At 42.3% G+C, this 20,501-nt stretch overlaps 1 protein-coding gene across 1 annotated transcript in view; it reads right to left on the bottom strand.

The window, feature by feature from the left end:
* The window catches only part of pkn2a (protein kinase N2a), a 67,337-nt gene that overhangs the window by 39,531 nt on the left and 7,305 nt on the right, over positions 1–20,501 (bottom strand). Inside the window, exons 2-3 of the mRNA XM_079570049.1 lie at positions 2,898–3,062; positions 2,671–2,806 (exon numbers count right to left, since the gene is read on the bottom strand). Of these exons, the coding sequence (XP_079426175.1) occupies positions 2,671–2,806; positions 2,898–3,062 (301 nt within the window). The remainder of the gene's footprint in view (positions 1–2,670; positions 2,807–2,897; positions 3,063–20,501) is intronic.

Raw genomic sequence — 20,501 nt, 5'->3', positions numbered from 1 at the left:
CTTCGTCTTTCCTGTCAGCCTAGTATTTACTCTCCAAGACAATTAATAAGTTAAAATATCGTAACTTGCTACAACACCTGCAGTTGCGCTTATGGCCTCTAGGGGGAAGAGTTACTTAGTACTGCTTTAAGTAGTGGTGCAGTAATGGGTGAAAGAGGAGCTCTCCATTTTGTTTTCCCCATGGCAGATTCGAACATGACCATTTATGCCGTCTGTAAGCTCTGTGAACTGAATGTTTTAACATGAACTAATATAACATGAAATGAAAAACAAACAAACAAAAGAAAGAAAGACAGGTCAAGCTGGATGTTTAAAAAAGAAAACTAGCCCAGATTGTAGCGCTATTTTAACATTTTTCAGCATCATATTACCTTTAGTCTTTTGCTAACACTTAATAAACACAGAAGTCTCCTCCCGTGAAGCATTTACATATTGTGTAAAGTTGTTAATGTTGTGAATATCCACAATCTTCAGGTTTTGTGCCACGTTCGGTTTAAATATTTATTGCTTCCAGTGAGAAAAGGCTAACTCTAAAGGAATAAACAAGGACAGGAAAGAAAGTCAGCATCCCTTTGTGCCCAGCTTGCAGAGGGTATGCATGTGATGTCACAACATTGTGCACAGAACACCATGCACTTTTGAGTTATAAACGTTATTTGATTTCACCTCTCATAACCTTTTTCCTGGAGTCATACTTCACCACAGGATGAATTCAGTCTCTATTCTTTGTTCATATCAAGACCTGTCCAGATTTGGACTCTCTTTAGCCAGAGCGCTGAGAGTTCCACTATTCATTTCGGAATGGTTAATTATTATATGATCTAATCTATACTTACGGTAGGGATTTTGATACATTTCCCTTGTGGATCAATAAAGTTAGTCTGAGTCTGATGTGCTGTAAATAGTTCAGTTGGTATTCCATATGCTGCGCACCAAACAAATACACAAACTTCAGTCAAACAATTTCAGCTTATGCGCTTCTTATAAGAAGTCTTTAAAAATCTATACATTTATATATAGTACTTATATCTATGCTTTTAAATTTTATTACAATGTTTCGTTTTATGAACTGCACTGAATTAAGTCTAGGATGTAATAATACAGTGTTTTTTTTAATTCCTTTATCTTTCTATGAAGCACTTTGGTCTGTTTAAATTGCTACATAAATAAACTTTGATTGATTGATTAAAGCAGTACTTAGCAACTTGTTTCCTATACTAGTCCCTCTGGGGGTAACACAAGTGTTGATGGGATGATTGGGGGGGTCTTTCATCTGCCCCTGGTGTCTCTGGCTAGAAAACTACAATTGCGCCTTCCCTGCCTCCTGGTCGGAGGCCCCAATACACACTAATGGAATCACGAAGAAGAAGCTAACAGGCTAACGGGCAAAGCTAACTGCGGGCTAGCCCCACTTAAACAGTATTTACAGCCATCTTTGAGCGGAAAATTGGATGTACAACATCCCTCTCTCCCTTTGTCTTTTCTGTCAGTGTAGTATTAACTCTCACGGACAATCAATGAGTAAAAAAAACGCAACATGCCATGACACCTGCAGTGGCGCTTATGGCCTCTAGGGGCAGGAGTACTGCTTTAAATGGTCACAGGCACAGGCTTCACATCAAGGAACCAGTCACCCATTCATCTCTCAATCATACACCAGTGTACGCAGACACAGGAGGCAAGGTGGGTGAAGTGTCTTGTCTTAGGTCAGAACAGTGTGCACCTGCAGGACTAAAATCGCTGATCCTGAAATCACAAGACGACCCGCTCTACACTCTGCACCACCGTTGCCCTAACTTTAGTTTCTTTTAGCTTAAATGTCATCTGCACAGCACAGTTATAAAAATCCAACGAGATATTGGGATATACTGTATTCAAATGTGAAATATCTGCTTTTGCAAATGAACAAATTAAACATTCTATTAACAAAAAACCTTTTCAAGAGCCAGAGAACAACAACCAACAAACAAAGACACACACAATAGCGTGTTTCACCCTTGCTCTTTCTGCTAACAGCAAACACCCAAAAGCCTGAGAGAAATACCCCCCCCCCCCCCTTTTTAGCAAAAACAAAGTCCACAGCAGTCTGGAAAATGCTGTTTTGGTCCCACTTTCCCCCAGGTTCCCATTGTCGGACAGGGGTGATCTTTCAACAGTTTGCGAACAATCATCCGGCGGTTGTAGCGTTGTAGGAATGTGGAATGTAACAACGTTCGCCTCTGGGATGAGTCACCTCCGAACACACTGAGCGCGCTCTGTTCCAGCCCGTGTCGACTGACTGTAGGTGCACATCTCGCACCACGCCGTCGCGAGGGCTGCTGCTGCTGCCGGGGCCCGCTCTAAATATACACTTCGTCAATTATCACCTGCACGTGTTTCAACAATTGCAAAGAGAAAAGCCACCGATTCACTTCAGCCGTTGTACTTTTGTTCGCCAACCGATGAAATAATGAAATACAGCCTGAACTAGAGCAACGTTAATGAATGCAGAAATTCCCTGATAAGTCAAAAGATATCCAGGGTCAACCAGTTTTCGAGCGCCTTCGGCTTTTTTGAGAAGCAACTTGACAGCTGCATTTACACACAAGCAGATAAAACCAAACCAGTGCTCGTCCCGGGTCGAAAGCCGCGGTTAATGTTTGTCAGAAAGCGTATCCGGGCTGTAGTTACCGAGCAGCTCGTCCGGGTCTTTCACCACGATGTGCGCGTCCAGCTCCTGCAGGTCCTGGTGCAGCTCCTCCACCTTTTTATTGGACTTCTTCAGCATGTTGTCCACGTACGCCAAGCTCTTCTTGTCCGTCGTCACCTGAGGAAAATGAGACAAACTATGAAGAACTAGGAAAAAAAAGAAAGGAAAAAAAACAAACAGTTCAACCGCTTAACCCCAAGTGAGTTACCTTTCGTAGGTTCTCCGCTCCCTCCTTGATTTTGAGCTCTTTTCGGATCTCGCGGCGGATCTGATCTTTGATCTCGTCCAGCTTCTGTTGGACCATGGTGTCGGACAGGTCCAGGTTGTGGCCCAAACCAAGACGCTCTGCCACCAGCTGCCCCCGGGAGTCCCCCTGCAGGCAACACCAGGCAACACAGTCAGCGTGCAGCTCAAAAGTAATCCCGTCTTTATGTTGTCGTTATGTTTTGTCTACGTCTTTGTCCGAACGTCTGAGAGACTTATCACAGGTAATACCATGCCCTTTGTCCTCACAAATATTATTGTTAAAGCAGTACTAAGTAACTCTTCCCCCTAGAGGCCATAAGCGCAACTGCAGGTGTAGTAGCAAGTTACGATTTTTTAACTTATTAATTGTCTTGGAGAGTAAATACTATGCCGACAGGAAAGGCGAAGCGACAGAGGGATATTGTACATCCAATTATACAATGGAAATATTTTTTTTCACTCAAACTTGGCTGTAAATACTGTTTAAAGTGACGTTAGCCCGCAGTTAGCTTTGCCCGTTAGCATGCTAGCTTCTTCTTCGTGATTCCATTAGTGTGTATTGCTTTCTCCGCACCGGTGGCAGTCAAGTTGCAAACATGGTTTTCTGGTCAGAGACACCAGGGGGAGATGAAAGACCCTCCAATCATCCCATTAACACTTGTATTACCCCCACAGGGACTACGGAAAGGATTTATTATGGTAACTAACTAACTAATGTTACTTAGTACTGCTTTAAACCGCACATTTTTGAACTGAAATTAACCCTTCCCCAAAAAGGCAAAGTCAAAACCCCAGCTCTTGCTCACCGCTGACCTCCTTTAAGACGTCACTTTTACTAAACAGGGATTAGCTGACACTTCCTGAATGGATTTAAAGCTCGGCCAATCGTACACACGGTAGGGTTTAAAGCAGGCTGCCAGTGCGTGTTCCATTCAAGCAAGTCAAAGTCAGGACCCCATAAGGCACGTCCTTTTTTTAACTTTAAGCCCGGTGGCGCTATAGCTGGGCTGGTCATAAACGTCATCAATTTGGGGGAGTGGGGGGGGGTTTAATAACAGCTGCATGATATCAAATACAAGTGTTCGCCCCAAATGACAAGTCAAGTCAATCCTTAAGTCAGGAACGTGGACAGTTTTATTCTAATTCACGGTTCTTGGAGGCGAGGCTACCGAGAAGAACTACACAAGATCTCAACAGTTTAGTATAATCACAATATTCGGTGTAACAACATTTCATCCGACCAAGATTTACACTTTCTTGCCAAAAATAAAACCACATGGCAACTTAAAGAGGTGGTGTTATGCTTTATGCAGGTGTTTGGTAGCCGTGTCGTCTGGGATCAGGGTGATTTCTGATGGGCATGGGTGACACGCATGTTAAAGAGGGGGTATTATGCTTTTCTCAGTCACATAGCACCAGTCTATATCACACTACAATGATGACCAAACCTTCTGTTGGTCTGTAAATGCAGTAAATTAAAAAAAACTGCCTTGTATAAAATTGCTCTCTCAAAATGGCTGTAGTGAATGTCTTGAAATAGGCCTCTGTCTCTTTAAGAACCTCTGACCCTTTCAGACACGCCCCCTCCACACGCTGTCTGTGGCATCAGTGGGGAGGGGGTTCTGCTGAGGGGCAGTGGTTGGTTACTCGGCTGGTGACGAAAGCTCGGAGGCGTCTCCAGGAGGTGGGGGCGTTCCTAGGAGGACTCAGGCAAACCTATCCCTAAAATGGCCGCCATCAGAGTTTGTACAGATGACTCAAAAATACGTGAATGTGCCAAGGCAACACTTCAGGCATGTTTTTAATGAGGGAATGACATAATAACATGATGGAAAGCTTGAAAAAGTTGATTTTGCATAATACCCCCCTTTAAATGGACGTAACAAGACTGTACCTGCGTAAATGTTATCGATAAAGTTTTTATTGAGTATTTTCTTCTTGTTGCCATCCAGCAAAAGTTTTTTAACCAATCAGAAAAGCCGGATATGATGCAGGCGGTGCATTTTGTAAACAAGGAAGTTCATGAATGAGCAACGTTGTTTTTGCCACTAAAACTGAAGGATACAAGGAGTCATTAGCAACTCTGTTCAGATTATAAAAGCAGGAGAATTAAACGTGAATGCGCAGCGACTTTTTCATCAATCAATGTACGTTTGGAACGGGACGAAAAAACTTTTGCTAGATGGCAACAAGAAGAAAATACTCAATAAAAACTTTATCAATAACATTTACGCAGGTACAGTCTTGTTACGTCCATTTAAAGGGGGGTATTATGCAAAATGCAAAAAATTCACGTATTTTTGAGTAATCTGTAAAACCTCTGATGGCGGCCATTTTAGGGATAGGTTTGCCTGAGTCCTCCTAGGAACGCCCCCACCTCCTGGAGACGCCTCCGAGCTTTCGTCACCAGCCGAGTAACCAACCACTGCTCCTCAGCAGAACCCCCTCCCCACTGGTGCCACAGACAGCGTGTGGAGGGGGCGTGTCTGAAATGGTCAGAGGTTTTTAAAGAGACAGAGGCCTATTTCAAGACATTCGCTACAGCCATTTTGAGAGAGCAGTTTTATACAAGGCAGTTATTTTAATTTACTGCATTTACAGACCAACAGAAGGTTTCGTCATCATTGTAGAAAACGTGCTCTGTGATTGGATCAGTATAAAACTTTTGGGATTTGATTGGCTGTTGGCAAAGTTTCAGACGATCCTGCTTTTGAACAGATACAAAAACCAGGAGTGGGCGGCTGGCCAGGCAAGGTGTTAGGTAATGTCAAACATATCTTTATCTTTATCTTACACTTTGTGAGTTAGAAAACGCAATATTGATCTAGAAACGCTGAAACAAAATATCCAGTACTTTCACTTCCTGAACTAACAAGTGAGCCGTTTCAATAAAGAGAAAAACAGTATCCTGAGAGCTGGCGAGTGTTTTTACTCACATGATGGAGGGACTGAGCTCAAATGGAGAGGTGAGAAAAGCATTTCCTGACAACGTAGGGCCTCAGGGAGAATATTTTGGGGGCCACTGGGGAAGATTCAAAGTAGAATGGGAGGGAGATGTGGCCTAAAATCTCTATCACGATACAAAAAAGAAGCATCACGATATCGGCGTACTAATTTCCTCGCAAATATGATCTACTCAAGCAATTTACATCCTTCATTTCATTTTACTTTTCAAGCACCTGTCGCTTTGTCCTAGACAGTCAGCGTTTATGCTGCTTTGATGGAGCTGAGGGTCACATAAATTATATCATGTCCACAACGATATCAAAAACTTGTATTGCGATAACGCTATGAGATCCGATATGGCCCAACCCTAATTCAAAGATTACTCAAAGATGCACAAGTGGCTCAAAACACAGCCCACAGTCACTTTATCCCCACATACAGTATTGCACACACCACCATCCGACCATACCTCTAACACGCCTTATTGTACTTTTACTCTTTTTGGAGGAAATGCACAGATTAGTGTCCGTCTATACGCAATAACAACGATACATCTGCAACATTCATTTTTCTCACGGTGAAAACTCCTCCCAAACTCTTCTATACTGTTACACCATTGACCTGCACAAGAACCTGCTGAGCTGGATTTGATTTAGGCAAATCATTAACAGGAAGCGGTTGGTTCCTGAAAAGAGATGGATATTTTCTAAAGATTCCTCATTTCACGCGGTTTCGTCTGAATTCACAAAGGAGCAACACAAATGGATGGGGAAATATTCAGCACCATTTCAGCACAGAAGGTATTGAAGAAGAATGAACAATAAAGCTAACGTAATTGTTGTCTCCCGGTCCCGCCACTAAACTCAAAGCAGGTTGAGACGCTTTTGCCTGATACTAATTGCCACCGACTTGCAACACATTACTGGCTGCATTGTAATAGTAGCTCCACCCGCCACAACATGATGATGAAAGACACTCAGACATTGATAAGTTCAAGTTGTCAATAAACCAGAAGGACTTGCTCTGTGACGGTGCTGGCTCCGAGCCCAGATCAATCTGCCTAACCTCTATACTACACAAACAACTGTAACAAGAGGAGGAAAAATACCTGCAGCCTTACCGGTCCTCTCATGTATTCACCATTGTTAAAGAACAACTAACCCCCAAATCAACTTTTTTTTCTAGCTAAGTTGTATAAATGGGTATCTTATAGTGTTGTCTACGTGTATATGTCACTATTTTAACAATTTAGTGCAAATTTGTTGAAATCCTGTCTTTGTGTCCCAAACCGTCTGTGTGGCGCCATCTGCAGCGAACTGTCGGTACTGCATTTGATTTTTTGAATTCGGCACCCAATTAGCGGAGGGGAGAGAGATGATGTCAGGAGGCGAGAGATGATGTCACGGGCCCTGCCGCTCTGGGGTATAAAAGGGCTCAGTCTCGCTCACGCCCCCGTAGCGAGTTGGAGTTGGAATAACGAGAGAATATTTTCATCGATTGTCAGGTTTGCGATTAGTTATCATAGCATTTAGGTAGATTTTATTAGGATAGCTTTTTTATTATAAATAAGTGTATAGTTTTAGTAGTGTTAGTTGTTGAATATTGTAGTTGTAATCACTAGTTGCTTTTATTGTTAGATTAGTTCGCTCAATTTAGCTTAGGGCGTTTGTTAGTATTGCTTTTAGTGTTCTATCGTGTATAATTTAATTGTTAGTTGTTAATTGTACTGTGTTAGGATGGGGAGGAAGTGTAGCGTAGTGGGGCTGGAGTTTGCAAAGACCATTTTACGTGTTGATTCCTTCGCCAACTTCACCGAGGTTGAACTGGGCTATGCTCTTCTCCGTTTGAAGAGCGAGGCCGTCCCCACCGACTCTGCTGCCCCGCCAACAATGTGAGGTGAGTGAGAAAAATAATGCTGATTTACCCATTTTGGATTTGGTAATAATTGCATTGATTGTAGCTGCTGTAAAAAGAGGCACTTGGTTCACTCTGTCCCGGTCATTTCTGTCAGTAGAAGCTACTTTGCTCACAGATTGAGTCATGTACAGTATATAGAATGTTTATGTGCACGTCAGAATAGATCGTTATTGTAGTGTCTCAAACAAATGCGCTGTTTTGGCCTCTGATAATACCAATCACATGAGTCGTGTAGATCTGTTGAAAAAATATGGCGTGTAAATAGACACTGCAGCCTCAGCTCCAGGCGACGTGTCCCGCACTCGCTCACTGTGGCTGAGGAACAGCAGCCACCGGTTATAAGCGCGTCTACTCGCTGCCCCGGGGCAGCCTGCTAATGCATCAGTCTGCAAAGTTACGCCAACACTGTGCGCAAATGTGCACGAGTCTGAGCAGTGAGCACCAAACTAATCTAAGTTTGATATGACTGTAGCTTTTGACAGTAGCTACAAGCTAGCCTGTAAAGCTAACGTATAGCTAGAATGCACTGTGTGTCGGAGGCTAAACTGAGCGGCTCCGTGTGCGCTCTGCTCCCGTTTGATGCTCGACTGCGGTCAGTGAGGAGAGGGTTGACCACTCCAGGTGGACCGTGTGGTCAGTGAGGAGAGGGCTGACCTCTCCAGGTGGACCGTGTGGTCAGTGAGGAGAGGGCTGACCTCTCCAGGTGGACCGTGTGGTCAGTGAGGAGAGGGCTGACCTCTCCAGGTGGACCGTGTGGTCAGTGGGCGCTCACAGATGTGAGCTGTTCTTACGTGCTTTCAGAATCAGTATAGTTGTTATTGCCATTGTTGTTGAACAGGTTCACAAAGTAGGATAAATTCTGATAATTATGTTCATGTTGACAAGTTTTCTGAAGTGAACCAAAGTTTACACCTATTTGGACGCAGCTATTCAAAATGCCAAACCATTTGGAAGTTTTTAGTAGCCGACTGTAGCCAGAATTAACCTGATACAAATATTTGGTTGATCTGCTATAGGGGGCATATTCTAAAGTCTATAAATCATCAATACAAACAATGTGTTTGCATGTCACTTGTGTGTGCACTTTATAAATATTATTTATTGTTATGTTTTCAGCCAAAAGTGAGCAGAGAGAAATGTCCAGACTGATCCAGTCATTACAAGGCATGCAAGTGTCCAGGCCAATGTGAAGCCGAGCAGGCGACGCAAAGGTGAAATCTATTTATCCTTTATACAGTACTGTCATTTTATGTATAAAACAGTCTACACTTTTGTTTTTTTATATACTGTAGTTAGACACAAGTTGTGTAATTACTGCCATTTTAAACGTGTTTATTTTGTTTGTGTTTTGTACAGCTACTCAAGCCCGGACCGCTTACACAAGCGTCGGTTGTGGGACAGGGGACCTGATGGAAATCCCTCTTCCTGACAGTCCCAGAGCAGCCTCTACACCTTTAAAAAGGAGAAGGTGTGAGGTGTCAGCGTCTGACCCCAGCTTCCACATTGATGACAGTGCCAGCACTGTGAACTGTTCAAGGTAAAAAGAAAATCTAGAGTTTTAATTGAAAAAATATATACAGCGTCCTGGTTTTTTGAGGGATGAAATATCCTTTCTTTTATATAGCATTCCTGCTGAAGTCCCTCCACACAAGGACAAAGAACATATTGTTCTTGAGGACCAACTGCTGGAGCTGTTTAGGCGATGTCCTGTCTGGGTCACTCAACAGTGTCCTCGCTGTGAGTTCTCCAGTCAGTGGTCCAGTCAGCCCATGGTGAACAACATCCCAGCTGGAAACCTACAGCTCTGTGCTGCTGTGCTGTTCACCGGCTCATCCTTTAGCCAGATTTCAAAGGTACTACAAAAACATTTTATTTTTCCATATATTATCCGATGATAACAGATGTTTTAATTTTATAGTTCTTGGGGGCCTTCAATATTCAGGGACTGTCAGAGCAGTGCTTCTACAGGCATCAGGCAAAGCTCCTCATCCATACGGTCAACTGGCAGTGGAAGCTGGAGCAGGATGACCTCATCAGGGAGGCTCTTGAAAGCGGCTCCAACACCACGTTTTTTGAAAGATTAAGCTAAAATAAGCCCACAATACCACACTTCGCATATTGAGGCATCCATAGTCTGATTCTCTCACAATAGTCTGGGCTTCTTATCCAAAGGAATGCTGGCCAGGTAATGAATCCTAAAGGTTCAACAAATATTCACTAGAGTTATTTTAGCACTTTGAAATGTTTAGAAAATAATACATAGATACTGCATATTAATGTTTATTTGTGAAATTTTAGGGTGCAGGTTGGTGCCTTGAATTATGATTAAAAAGGCAAATCGTTTTGCTGCTGTATGCCATAGTGTATCCAAAATTCAAGCGTGGAGACTACACAGTGAGAGCCATGAAGACCAGAGCTACCTCAGGTATGTCACATTAAAAACAACACAACCAATGCAAGGACAAATGTTTTGTGCTTTGTTTACAGTCTACTTTGACCAACTAATGGCCCTGCTGTTTGAAAGTGTGGTCGAGGATCCTCTCCCATATCAGGAGCACACAGACAAAGCACCTGTGCCTGAACCACTCTGTGCCCATTGGACAACGTAATAGATTAAAATCAATGTTTCATGCAAGATGTAATTGTGGGCAGTGAAAAAAAAATGAAGCCTGTATATGTTCTGTCAGATATGTCACAGGAAGGTGTATGCAGCACCACTTTCTGTTTCTAGAAGCTGAAAACTTACTGCATGTATATTTATTACAGTTGGTATTGTATAACATAACCAGTCAACTTTGTCTGTTCAATTTGTTTATTGCACACATCTATGTAGGCCAAGTGAGTGGCACATGCAGCTCAACCTCAAGTGAAATATGAGCTGTCTGATGTAGTAAGTTTGTAGTAAGTTTTACCAAAGAAATTGTGCTACAATAGGGAAATTGCACTGTTGTAAGAGCCAGAAGTGCAGAATCAAGTAAGAAAACTGGTACAAAACAAGATCTATAATATTTCAATATTCAACTAAAACAGCATACATATAAATACTTAATTATAGTCTTTACTCTACAGTGTCATCATTCAGTGGTAGTTTAGTGTATGTGTTAACGTTGGTTAAACCTTTAATTCACTAAATTTAGTTATAGAAATTACTTCAGGCTATTTACTTAGGGCTAACTGGCTCTTTGGGTTCACAATGTTAGAGTCAAGCCTTTAGAGAAACATAACCTGAAAGATTATTTCACATCTTCAATGGCAAACCAAAAACAATTTCAAAAAGACAGTGTTCCTGCTCAATAATACAGGCCTACATATATTTATTTATGTGATATGTTTTGTGCACTTTGCTATAATAAAAATCTTTGTAACACAATTAGCCACGTCTCTATATCACACACTCTGCTGAGGACACTGAGATACATCTCCCATGTTCACGTAGACCACAGCAAAAGTCTACATCTAAAATAGATCGGTAAATTCTGAAAGCAGCCAGGACAGTTACGTCTGGTCCCTTAGCTGCGATGCTAACGTCGATCGAGCTCAATGCTAAGCTGCTAGCTTTGTAAATGACAGAGGAATAAATGAGCCAGCGCCTCAGGTACAAGGCCGCTGTCTGCCACGATGCCCCCCCTGTGTAGAGAGAGCTGTCGAGCTGTCCCAGTGGAACATGTTGCTAAATAAGTTAGCTCGCTGGAACTCCATGCTCCCATGGTCGGACTTTGTTTACGAGGAGCGGTGCAGGTGCAGCGTCGAAGTCAGAAGCCTCAAGCCTGTCAATCACAGACCCAGGCCCCTCCCACCCCTCACCCCTCCCGCGTGCCCCTTAGTCCTCCAGGCAACGCCCCCTTTCTGTTGAGATTTTCAAATCTGAGGCTCTGGCGCTGAGGCTCTGGAAGGAGGGGTTAGTAGTTCTTTAAGCAAATAGGCACTTAGCAAAGCGACATTTACATAAGAGACTTTGTGAATCATTAAGAGTAGGCTTGTTTTTGTGCTGTAATATCGTATTATTAGTCAAACTTGAATCGGTCACAGATTTGGCATCACTTCTCTCTCATGTCAGGGACGCCTCTAGACTCAGTGAAATACTATAATACTGATCTATATTCCAGTATTGTAAAGTAACAGTATTGATGTCAACAAAAAGAATAATACTAGTGAGGAAGTAGCAGTAGTAATATTCTTCTTTTTTTTTAATACGATGTGACACAGATGAACAGAGACAGACCTGCTCAGATGATGGAACTGTAAAAACCAGAGCTTTAGAAAAAGGTGGAGACTCAAACCCAAAGTAAAACTCATTATTTCATTTATATTTATACACTTGTATATTGCTTGGTAGAGTTAATACATTTTGGGCAGAAGTGTGAACTGTTACATTGAGTTCTTGTCACAAAGTGCAAATATATATACATAATTATCGGTGTCATTATCTGTTATCGGTATCAGGACATGCGGAATTATCGGTTATCGGTTCAAATTGGCATTATCGTGCATCACTAGTTCACAATACACTTAAGAGTGTCCATGATACAAGATGTATTCAGGAAAAAAAGGATCTCATAGATGCACATAATGGAGGTGTTTGTTATGCTCAATGAGCTCATTGTTTTGTCGGGCTGGGCAAAAAAATCTATTTGAGTCAAACTGATTCATTCAGAAAATTGAATTTTTTTTAAAGTATTAATGACATGGATGTTTAAAAATCTGTGTCAACTTTTGTCACGTACTCCGTAACGATATATTGCTCTCGCGTTCGTGGCGTGCTGTGTGTAACACAGGTTAACATACTTAACATACAAACATAACTTTAAAACATGCTACATAGCGTTACATACAGTGCTGTGCGCGTCCACATGGGCACCGCTATTGTTTCAATCGTGTCGTATCTGGAGTCGGACCACTCTGATCATCTCCGAGTTTCAATAAATGAGCGATGAACGATGCTGTTTTAAGACTTCATATTGCGCTTCATTGTGCTCCGTATTTATTTCAACTCAAATGTAAATCAACATTCTGTAGGCACGTTAATATACGAGTACATTTATAACACAGATACTGTGATTTTCATACATTAGGGTCTGCACTATCATCGTTTATTGCAATTTTTTCCATATATATTGTACTTAAGAGTTTGTTATTGTGACCGGCCTGGCTGGGATATTGTTTTTCAATTCATAATTTTTTTATTTAAACACATAAACATAGGTTTTACTATTATGATTCATGAACACTGACAGTATAAAAGTATGAACCTCAACAAAACAGAAATAACAATAATAATGCATCGGTTTTATATAGCGCTTTTCTGGACACTCAAAGACGCTTTACATTGCGTTATTCATTCACGCCATACCACCACCGAGGTGGTAAGCTACTATTGTACCCACAGCTGCCCTGGGGTAGACTGGTGGTAATGAGGCAACCAGTCTGCGCCATCGGCCCCTCTGACCACCACCAACCACTCACTCACTCGCTACATTCTCTAGGCTTCCTGGTGTTACCAAACGGTCTCCCATCCAAAAAATGAATGCATTCAACTCCCTCAAACACATGCAAATATCATCAGAACTATTTTTCTCGAGCAGCTTTACAATTCAACCTGCATTTGTTGCTGAGAAAGTTGAGAAACCTGCTCACGTGTCTTGATAGTCCCAACTTTAGCTAATCCTACCGTAACCTCTTCAGCTTCTTCCATCTCCATGTCGTTGGACCAGTCCGGACCTCTCATACTCTGCACCCCCCAACCACTTCTTCAGCTCTTCTTCTCCATGCAAACTTCCTCCAAAACCTCACCCAGAGACGCACTTCCAGGATCCAGGGCTGACACCTCAGCGCGGAGGGGAGGGGAGGGGAGGGGAGGGGGGAAGATAAATGGTCTGAACAGCGCCAGTCAAATCCCCGCTTAGGCCGTGCCGCTGTGAGGTCAGGCCCCGCTCAGGACGGGACGTAATCTGACGGCGCTAAAATTAACCGTGGGGCTAAAAGACAAAGTGCTGGCTGTCCATTGTGGAGGAGACTGGACGACGACGTAACGGGCGGCGCGGGGAGCCAAAAAACATGATGAGTGGGGCCTGCGGCTTTGAACCGGGCCGTGACGGCGACAGGGAGGAGGAGGAGGCGGTTCCTCTCCGGGGAAACGCTGGGCTGCTAAAAATAAAACACAGCAGCGTCTTTAAAACTGACAGAGATAATTATGATGTGGTGGTGCCAGAGCCTTTTTATCAGCTCTGTTGTGTTTGTGAAAGGCTTTGCCCAGGTAGATGCTGTTGTAGTGCGACTAAAAGTGAAGGGACTTTCACTTTGTACTTTCAACAATAATTAAAGAGGGGGTATTCTGCTTTTTTCAATCACATAGCACCAGTCTATATCACACTACAATGATGACCAAACATTCTGTTGGTCTGTAAATGCAGTAAATTAGAATAACTGCCTTGTATAAAATGTCTCTCTCAAAATGGCTGTAGTGAATGTCTTGAAATAGGCCTCTGTCTCTTTAAGAACCTCTGACCCTTTCCGACACGCCCCCTCCACACGCTGTCTGTGGCATCAGTGGGGAGGGGGTTCTGCTGAGGAGCAGTGGTTGGTTACTCGGCTGGTGACGAAAGCTCGGAGGCGTCTCCAGGAGGTGGGGGCGTTCCTAGGAGGACTCAGGCAAAGCTATCCCTAAAATGGCCGCCATCAGAGTTTTTACAGATTACTCAGAAATACGTGAATGTGCCAAGGCAACACTTCAGGCATGTTTTTAATGAGGGAATGACATAACAACATGATGGAAAGCTTGAAAAAGTCCATTTTGCATAATACCCCCCCTTTAAGGCAAAACACGTGGTAATATGGAGGCCAATGACATAATACGCACGGAAGCAGCAAACTGTCCAACCGAAACCAAGCTGCACCAGAGACCGCTGTCCACAATGAGGACCTGACGGAGCTTAGTGGAGGACGCACCGGTTTGTATCAAGAGATTTAAGTTTCAAGACACATTAGAGTTCACACAGGAGAGAAAAATCAAAATTCAATCTAAATAGCAGTCTCCATAATGGTCGTGGGGGTTCATTTATCGAGCGTTTGCTCATGTGCAAAAGTGGATCAGCAGCAGTGGTGTCATTTAAGCTTTTTTTTACTCACACATCATTGTCTCGTTTACATATCACTTTTGGGCCCTAAAAATATACGGGCAACAACAAGAGTAGATTTTATTTTTCAGCTCACACTCGCTATTTAGCACCTGCCACGATAAATGAGCCCCATGGACTTTATAATCATCAGGTTTGCAACTTGGGACGACACAAATTCACGATTATTGTGCAAGAAAGATGTTACGATTCTCGGCCTAATGAAGAGAAACTGAGATTTCTTTTTTTTTTTATATATACACTTGAACTTGCAAACATTCACGGTAATTCTAAAAAGACAGGCTTTAAGACTGTTTTGCATTTGAAAAACTACTTTGAATAATAATAAAACTATAGTAAAGCATGTTATAAATTTTATAATGATAATAGTTATAATTATCTTATTAACTACTATGATTATTTTCTGGTCTAGGCGGTTTTATGTTTTCAAAGTTATGCTGCTTTGATCAACAGCCGAGTATCACATGTGCACGCGGCGCACTGTTTTTGTTTCATTTTCCTTTCTGTTTATCACAATGAAGCTCAGAGGAACGTTTTTTGTTCACATCTTGAGCATAAAAATGGCTCAGCTGTGGCGATTTCTCAACTTTTGGACAACTTTATTGGGAATTAAGCAATGCGCCTTGACTTGGACATACACAGCAAAACATCATCTCCAATATCCAAAATCCATGAGATTTTGTGTTTCTATTAAAGGGGTCGATCTCTGGAATAACTGTACAGAGGATCTCAAATTATGTCCCTCTATCTTCCACCTAAAGAGAATGTATAAAAGTATTATACTTGAAAAATACCTTAATTCTGTTTATTGGTCTGTTTAAGACTGTCAACTTACTTGTGTATATGTATATATGTATGTATGTGTGTATGTGTATATATATACATATATATATATATGTATATATATATAATAAAATCCTTTTGAATGTCTGATGTTATGTTGGAAAGTTAACAAAAACACGTGCTGTAAGTTTAAAAAGACAAGGGTTGGCAAAATAAGCATTAGCTTCAGCCTATACCTTTTCGGTCATTTTTGTATGTTATGTTATGAAGAAGTTTACTTAACTGAATGTAAATCTTTTGTCATAATTTTGACCGAATAAACTGAACTGATATGTGGTTCTAAATTCATTTGACAGATCGACGCTTTTTGCTGCAACTTTCTGAGGACAGGACGCCCATCGGCGACAACGACACCGCGCTCCTGCAGACCCAGCGCGGTCCCACACTGCGGTCTCCAAGCGCCTTTTGGGTGAATGCAACTTTGGGGAAGCCCGTCCTTCAGCCTACCGCTGAGTTTACGCTTTCAGTGGTTAACCAAAAGAGAAAAGCCTTACAAACCAAACACTCTGTACAACGTGGTAATCCAGATGAGAGCGCATACAGGTTAAAAAAACAATCAGATGTTCATATCATACAGGAGGGAGACCTTACAGCTGTCCAGTCTGGGGGAAACCTTTGCTCACCTGTGTAGTCTCAAAAGGCCCATGGAACAAAAGTAGATGAAGTATATCAGTGATGCTTTAGTGAAAGCGGTGCCAAAAAGTTCAAGTATTTCCAGTGTTTTTTCATTCTGTGACGGCAATAAAGGTTTGCTGCATATTATGTGTCTCCATGCTTAATACATTTTCCAAACATTTTACTTGAAGAAAAATCTCTTTTATATATCTCTTAAAGCATTTACAGTTGTCATAATCTTTTTTTTTGTTATTATTGAGAGCATCTTAAAGCAGCCGTAACATTTTCATATCATCAAAGATAAAGGAAAGATGTTTTAAGGTATGCAGTCATTTAAATTCTTAGTTTCAACTCATGTAATGCAAATAAAGTTCTGCTAATTTAGTGTGTTCTGATTATTTCAGCACTTCCATTGCCTTCACTAGAATTCTTCTGTTAGGAATGATCTTGTTCCCAAATTTTCAAAATGACACAGAATCCCACACAAAACGTTAGCACATCCTCATATGCAGATACTTCGGGCCAGGCTCTACAATGCAAGTACTACTAAACATGAGCACATCTGATTTTGCACCTGGTTTATCATCAGAAAGTGGCGCAAATCTGAGCTTTGTGCTGTGGCCTTTTACCGACAGCACAAAACTGCTCGTTGTGCCTCATAGCAAGAAGATCCCAGGTTCGATTCCCACCTGGACGGGGCCTTTCTGTGTGGAGTTTGCATATTCTCCCCGTGTCTGCGTAGGTTTCCTCCGGGGACTTTCCTGCTTAAATAAAAGGTCAGCATCACTTTCTACTAATGCATCATAATGGCCTAAATTTGTCTTCTACTTGGAGATTTGAGAGGCATTGACAGTATTTTTCACATTTCTAGAGAACTTTAAAGGAACAGGCCATACTGGTTGATGTTTTTACCTGAGCTTAGTTCCCAGTATATTCCTATAGCTTCAAACGGGTGAAGTTAGAAGCGACCAAGCTCTTCCACGGGGAAAGATTTGAGCTCTGATTTGTGGAATAACAAAATCATCTTGAGGGCAGAGGTTTAACGATGGCGGGCCGGACGTCGCCTCGTCTGTCATACTATAAATGCAGGCTTTAACTAAAACTACCAAGCTGGCAGATGACCTAAGACCTGCACCTAAATGTGCATCTTTTTGTAAACAAGGCCAAATACTTGAACACCACTCCTTCACGCTTTCACCAGATGAATGAGAAAAATGAAAGCTATGAAGTGAATAGACACAGTAAACCTAAAGACATGAATCCATCCAACTGAGCTGTCAGTTCTACTGACAACGTCCCTCCAGGCAAGGTTTTGGTGTGAAATTGCGTCTTTCACTCATGAACTTCTTGAAGCGTTTCACTTCCAGACAATGAGGCTGGACCACTGCTGCCTGTGCTGCAGTTTTGTATGACTATGACTGAATATATAAATGGGTCAGAAAGCCCCTTATGCTTGGACTGCAGCCTTCTGTGAGGTCAGCAGGAGCCTGATGAGGGATTTCCCTGCTCCGCACGCACACCCCTCCTCACTGGGCCATGGTTCACGCCCCATTCCCCGAGCCTATACGGCGCTCCCTGCCCCGTGCCTGCAACACTCTTCTCCGTGGCTATAGGAGGCCGGCCGCATGAGTCACAGGTAACGGCGAGGTCAGCGCTTCTGGAAGAAGAAAAAGGCACGAGGGGGGGAAAGACATTCGACTTCTTCAGCTCAGCGCAAACACGTCTTAACTGTAGGCTGTTTGTAAAGCTCCAGGACAGCACTGCTACCACACAGAGCGGGCCTATTTAACAGGCAAACAATGCAAGGAAACTCCCAAAAGGCCAATCAGATAAGGAGGCCCAGCGCTAAATACGACTCGTGAAAACCTTAAAGATGACACGGGTTAAAAGTAGCCCCGTAATTGCTATTTTAAACATGTCCAGAAGCGTTGACATTTGAGAGAAGACAGAACTACAAACTGCTGAACTTACACAACAATCATAAGATATTTTGTTGCTTAAGCTCCCTAAATAAGAGCAGTATTTGTGATTTCCATTTGATTGCGATCAAGTGCGCAGCTCTAGTTCTTCCACTCATAACTGCTCTCACAAAAGCACTGACGCTGACATCAATATTAATCCAGATTTTAAAAGAACAACTTTACACACTGTACACTTTAAATGAGACGCACTGATGCAAACGTGTCCGAAGGCGTTTACAGAACCTTCACCTGCCTGTATGACTTCCCTGTGCGATTCTTTTACATGCTTGTCTGGGTGAAGGCGCTTCACGGAAATGAAGTCACGTCAGGAACTGAAGAGCTATTAGTTTCAAACAGAGGACAGGGAGGAATTGTAAGCAAGTGTTTCCACTCAAAGCACAATGCAAACTCTTTATGATGGATGGAGGGAGCTTGTTCATGCCGGCGAGGCCCGCTCTGCTGAATGTAGGAGCGGTGTGTAAATGAGAAGGCTGCGTTAGCTACAGGCCAGTTTAATGGATGGCTACAAATCACTACAGACAGGCGCCATCTTTGATACTAAGGCTATGCTGTACACAGTCAAACAATGGGGAGCTAACTTCAAGAGCGTTTCAAAACCTATAAGAAGGAAGATGGATCAGGCCAGCGTAACATTTCCAGCAGAACAGGATTCTGTCCTCAGACATCCTGTAAGATAAAGCCTGGTTCGTAACCAATATGCAAAGTGTGCTCCAACAAATCTCTCTGGCAGCCTGGGTTTTCCGTACAAATATGAGGTCAATGGGAGACTTATTCAGTGATGGGGTACAATACCCTCGTCTCATGGTTAAAAGGTCCCAGATCTGGTTCCAGAACCGTATACAGTTTGGATGTGTTCCTTTAATGCCACTTTAATATCACACTACAATGATGACCAAACCATCTGTCGGTCTGTAAATGCAGTAAATTAGAATAACTGCCTTGTATAAAATTGCTCTCTCAAAATGGCTGTAGTGAATGTCTTGAAATCGGCCTCTGTCTCTTTAAGAACCTCTGAGCCTTTCCGACACGCCCCCTCCACACGCTGTCTGTGGCATCAGTGGGGAGGGGGTTCTGCTGAGGAGCAGCAGAAGTTTGGATGTGTTCCTTTAATGCCTAGTAGGGCTGTGCAATTAATCGAAATTCGATAACAATTTCGATTATTCCACTAAACGATTACAAAATTAGCATAATCGGGGGGAAAAAAACTTTTTTTCTCTCACTTTTTTTAATTTTTATTTTATTTTTTGCAAAGCAGACTTGCATATTTCATGGCGCTGGGATTATTTCCCCTTCGTATTTCACGTGCCATGGCTCATGCTTTTGCCTGACTTTAAAACAAGTTTGCTCAGTTTGCTTGCGTAGGTGTGAGGGCTGGCCAGCAGGAGGCAGGTGTGAAACAGAGACCTCTCCTTAATCGAGGCAAACTTGAAATCATTTGTACTTTTATGAATTTTTTAACAGAAAATATTCAGCCTAGTTTTTTTTATTAATAAATATATAAATAAAATAAAGACCTTTTTTCATAGGGAACAAATAATTGTTTGAATAATCGTGATTTCAATGATGACAAAAATAATCGTGATTATTATTTTTTCAATAATCGAGCAGCCCTAATGCCTTGGATAAAATATGCCCAACAATTCTCTCAATGACACGAGATCTGGAGACATTTCCCCCCGGGAGCTGCTCTGTGGCGGCTCACTGTTCCCGACAGACAATTGGGCAAATGCAGAGGAAAAATGTATTCACTCAAGGTCGAGATGCACGATTATTAACACTCAAAAAGACCTTAGACCGTGCACCTTGTGGCGTCATGTTCTTCAGCTTTAACGTGGGCGCTACTTGCTACTCGAAGACTTCTCTGACGCGTTGTTTGTTGGCAATACTATAAAATGAAGTGCTTCCAGCCATCGATCAGAGTGAGAAAATACTTGCAGCTTTATTGGTGTACGAAAAAATCCATCTATAAAATCCGTGAATGAATGAAATGTGAAAAATGCATTCACTTTCCGACTGACCCTTCCCACACAATGGTCAAAAGGCATCACCAGAAAGGACGTTCTGAGGTCCGTCCCGTCCGGTGGCATAACGCGGAAGGTATAATTAGCCATACAAAATTTAACCCCACTC

The sequence above is a fragment of the Gobius niger genome, assembly GCF_951799975.1.
Source record: "Gobius niger genome assembly, chromosome: 13".
Classification (NCBI taxonomy): Eukaryota; Metazoa; Chordata; class Actinopteri; order Gobiiformes; family Gobiidae; genus Gobius; species Gobius niger.
The sequence above is the reverse complement of the archived record's forward strand: the minus strand, read 5'-3'. Positions and strand labels throughout refer to the sequence as shown.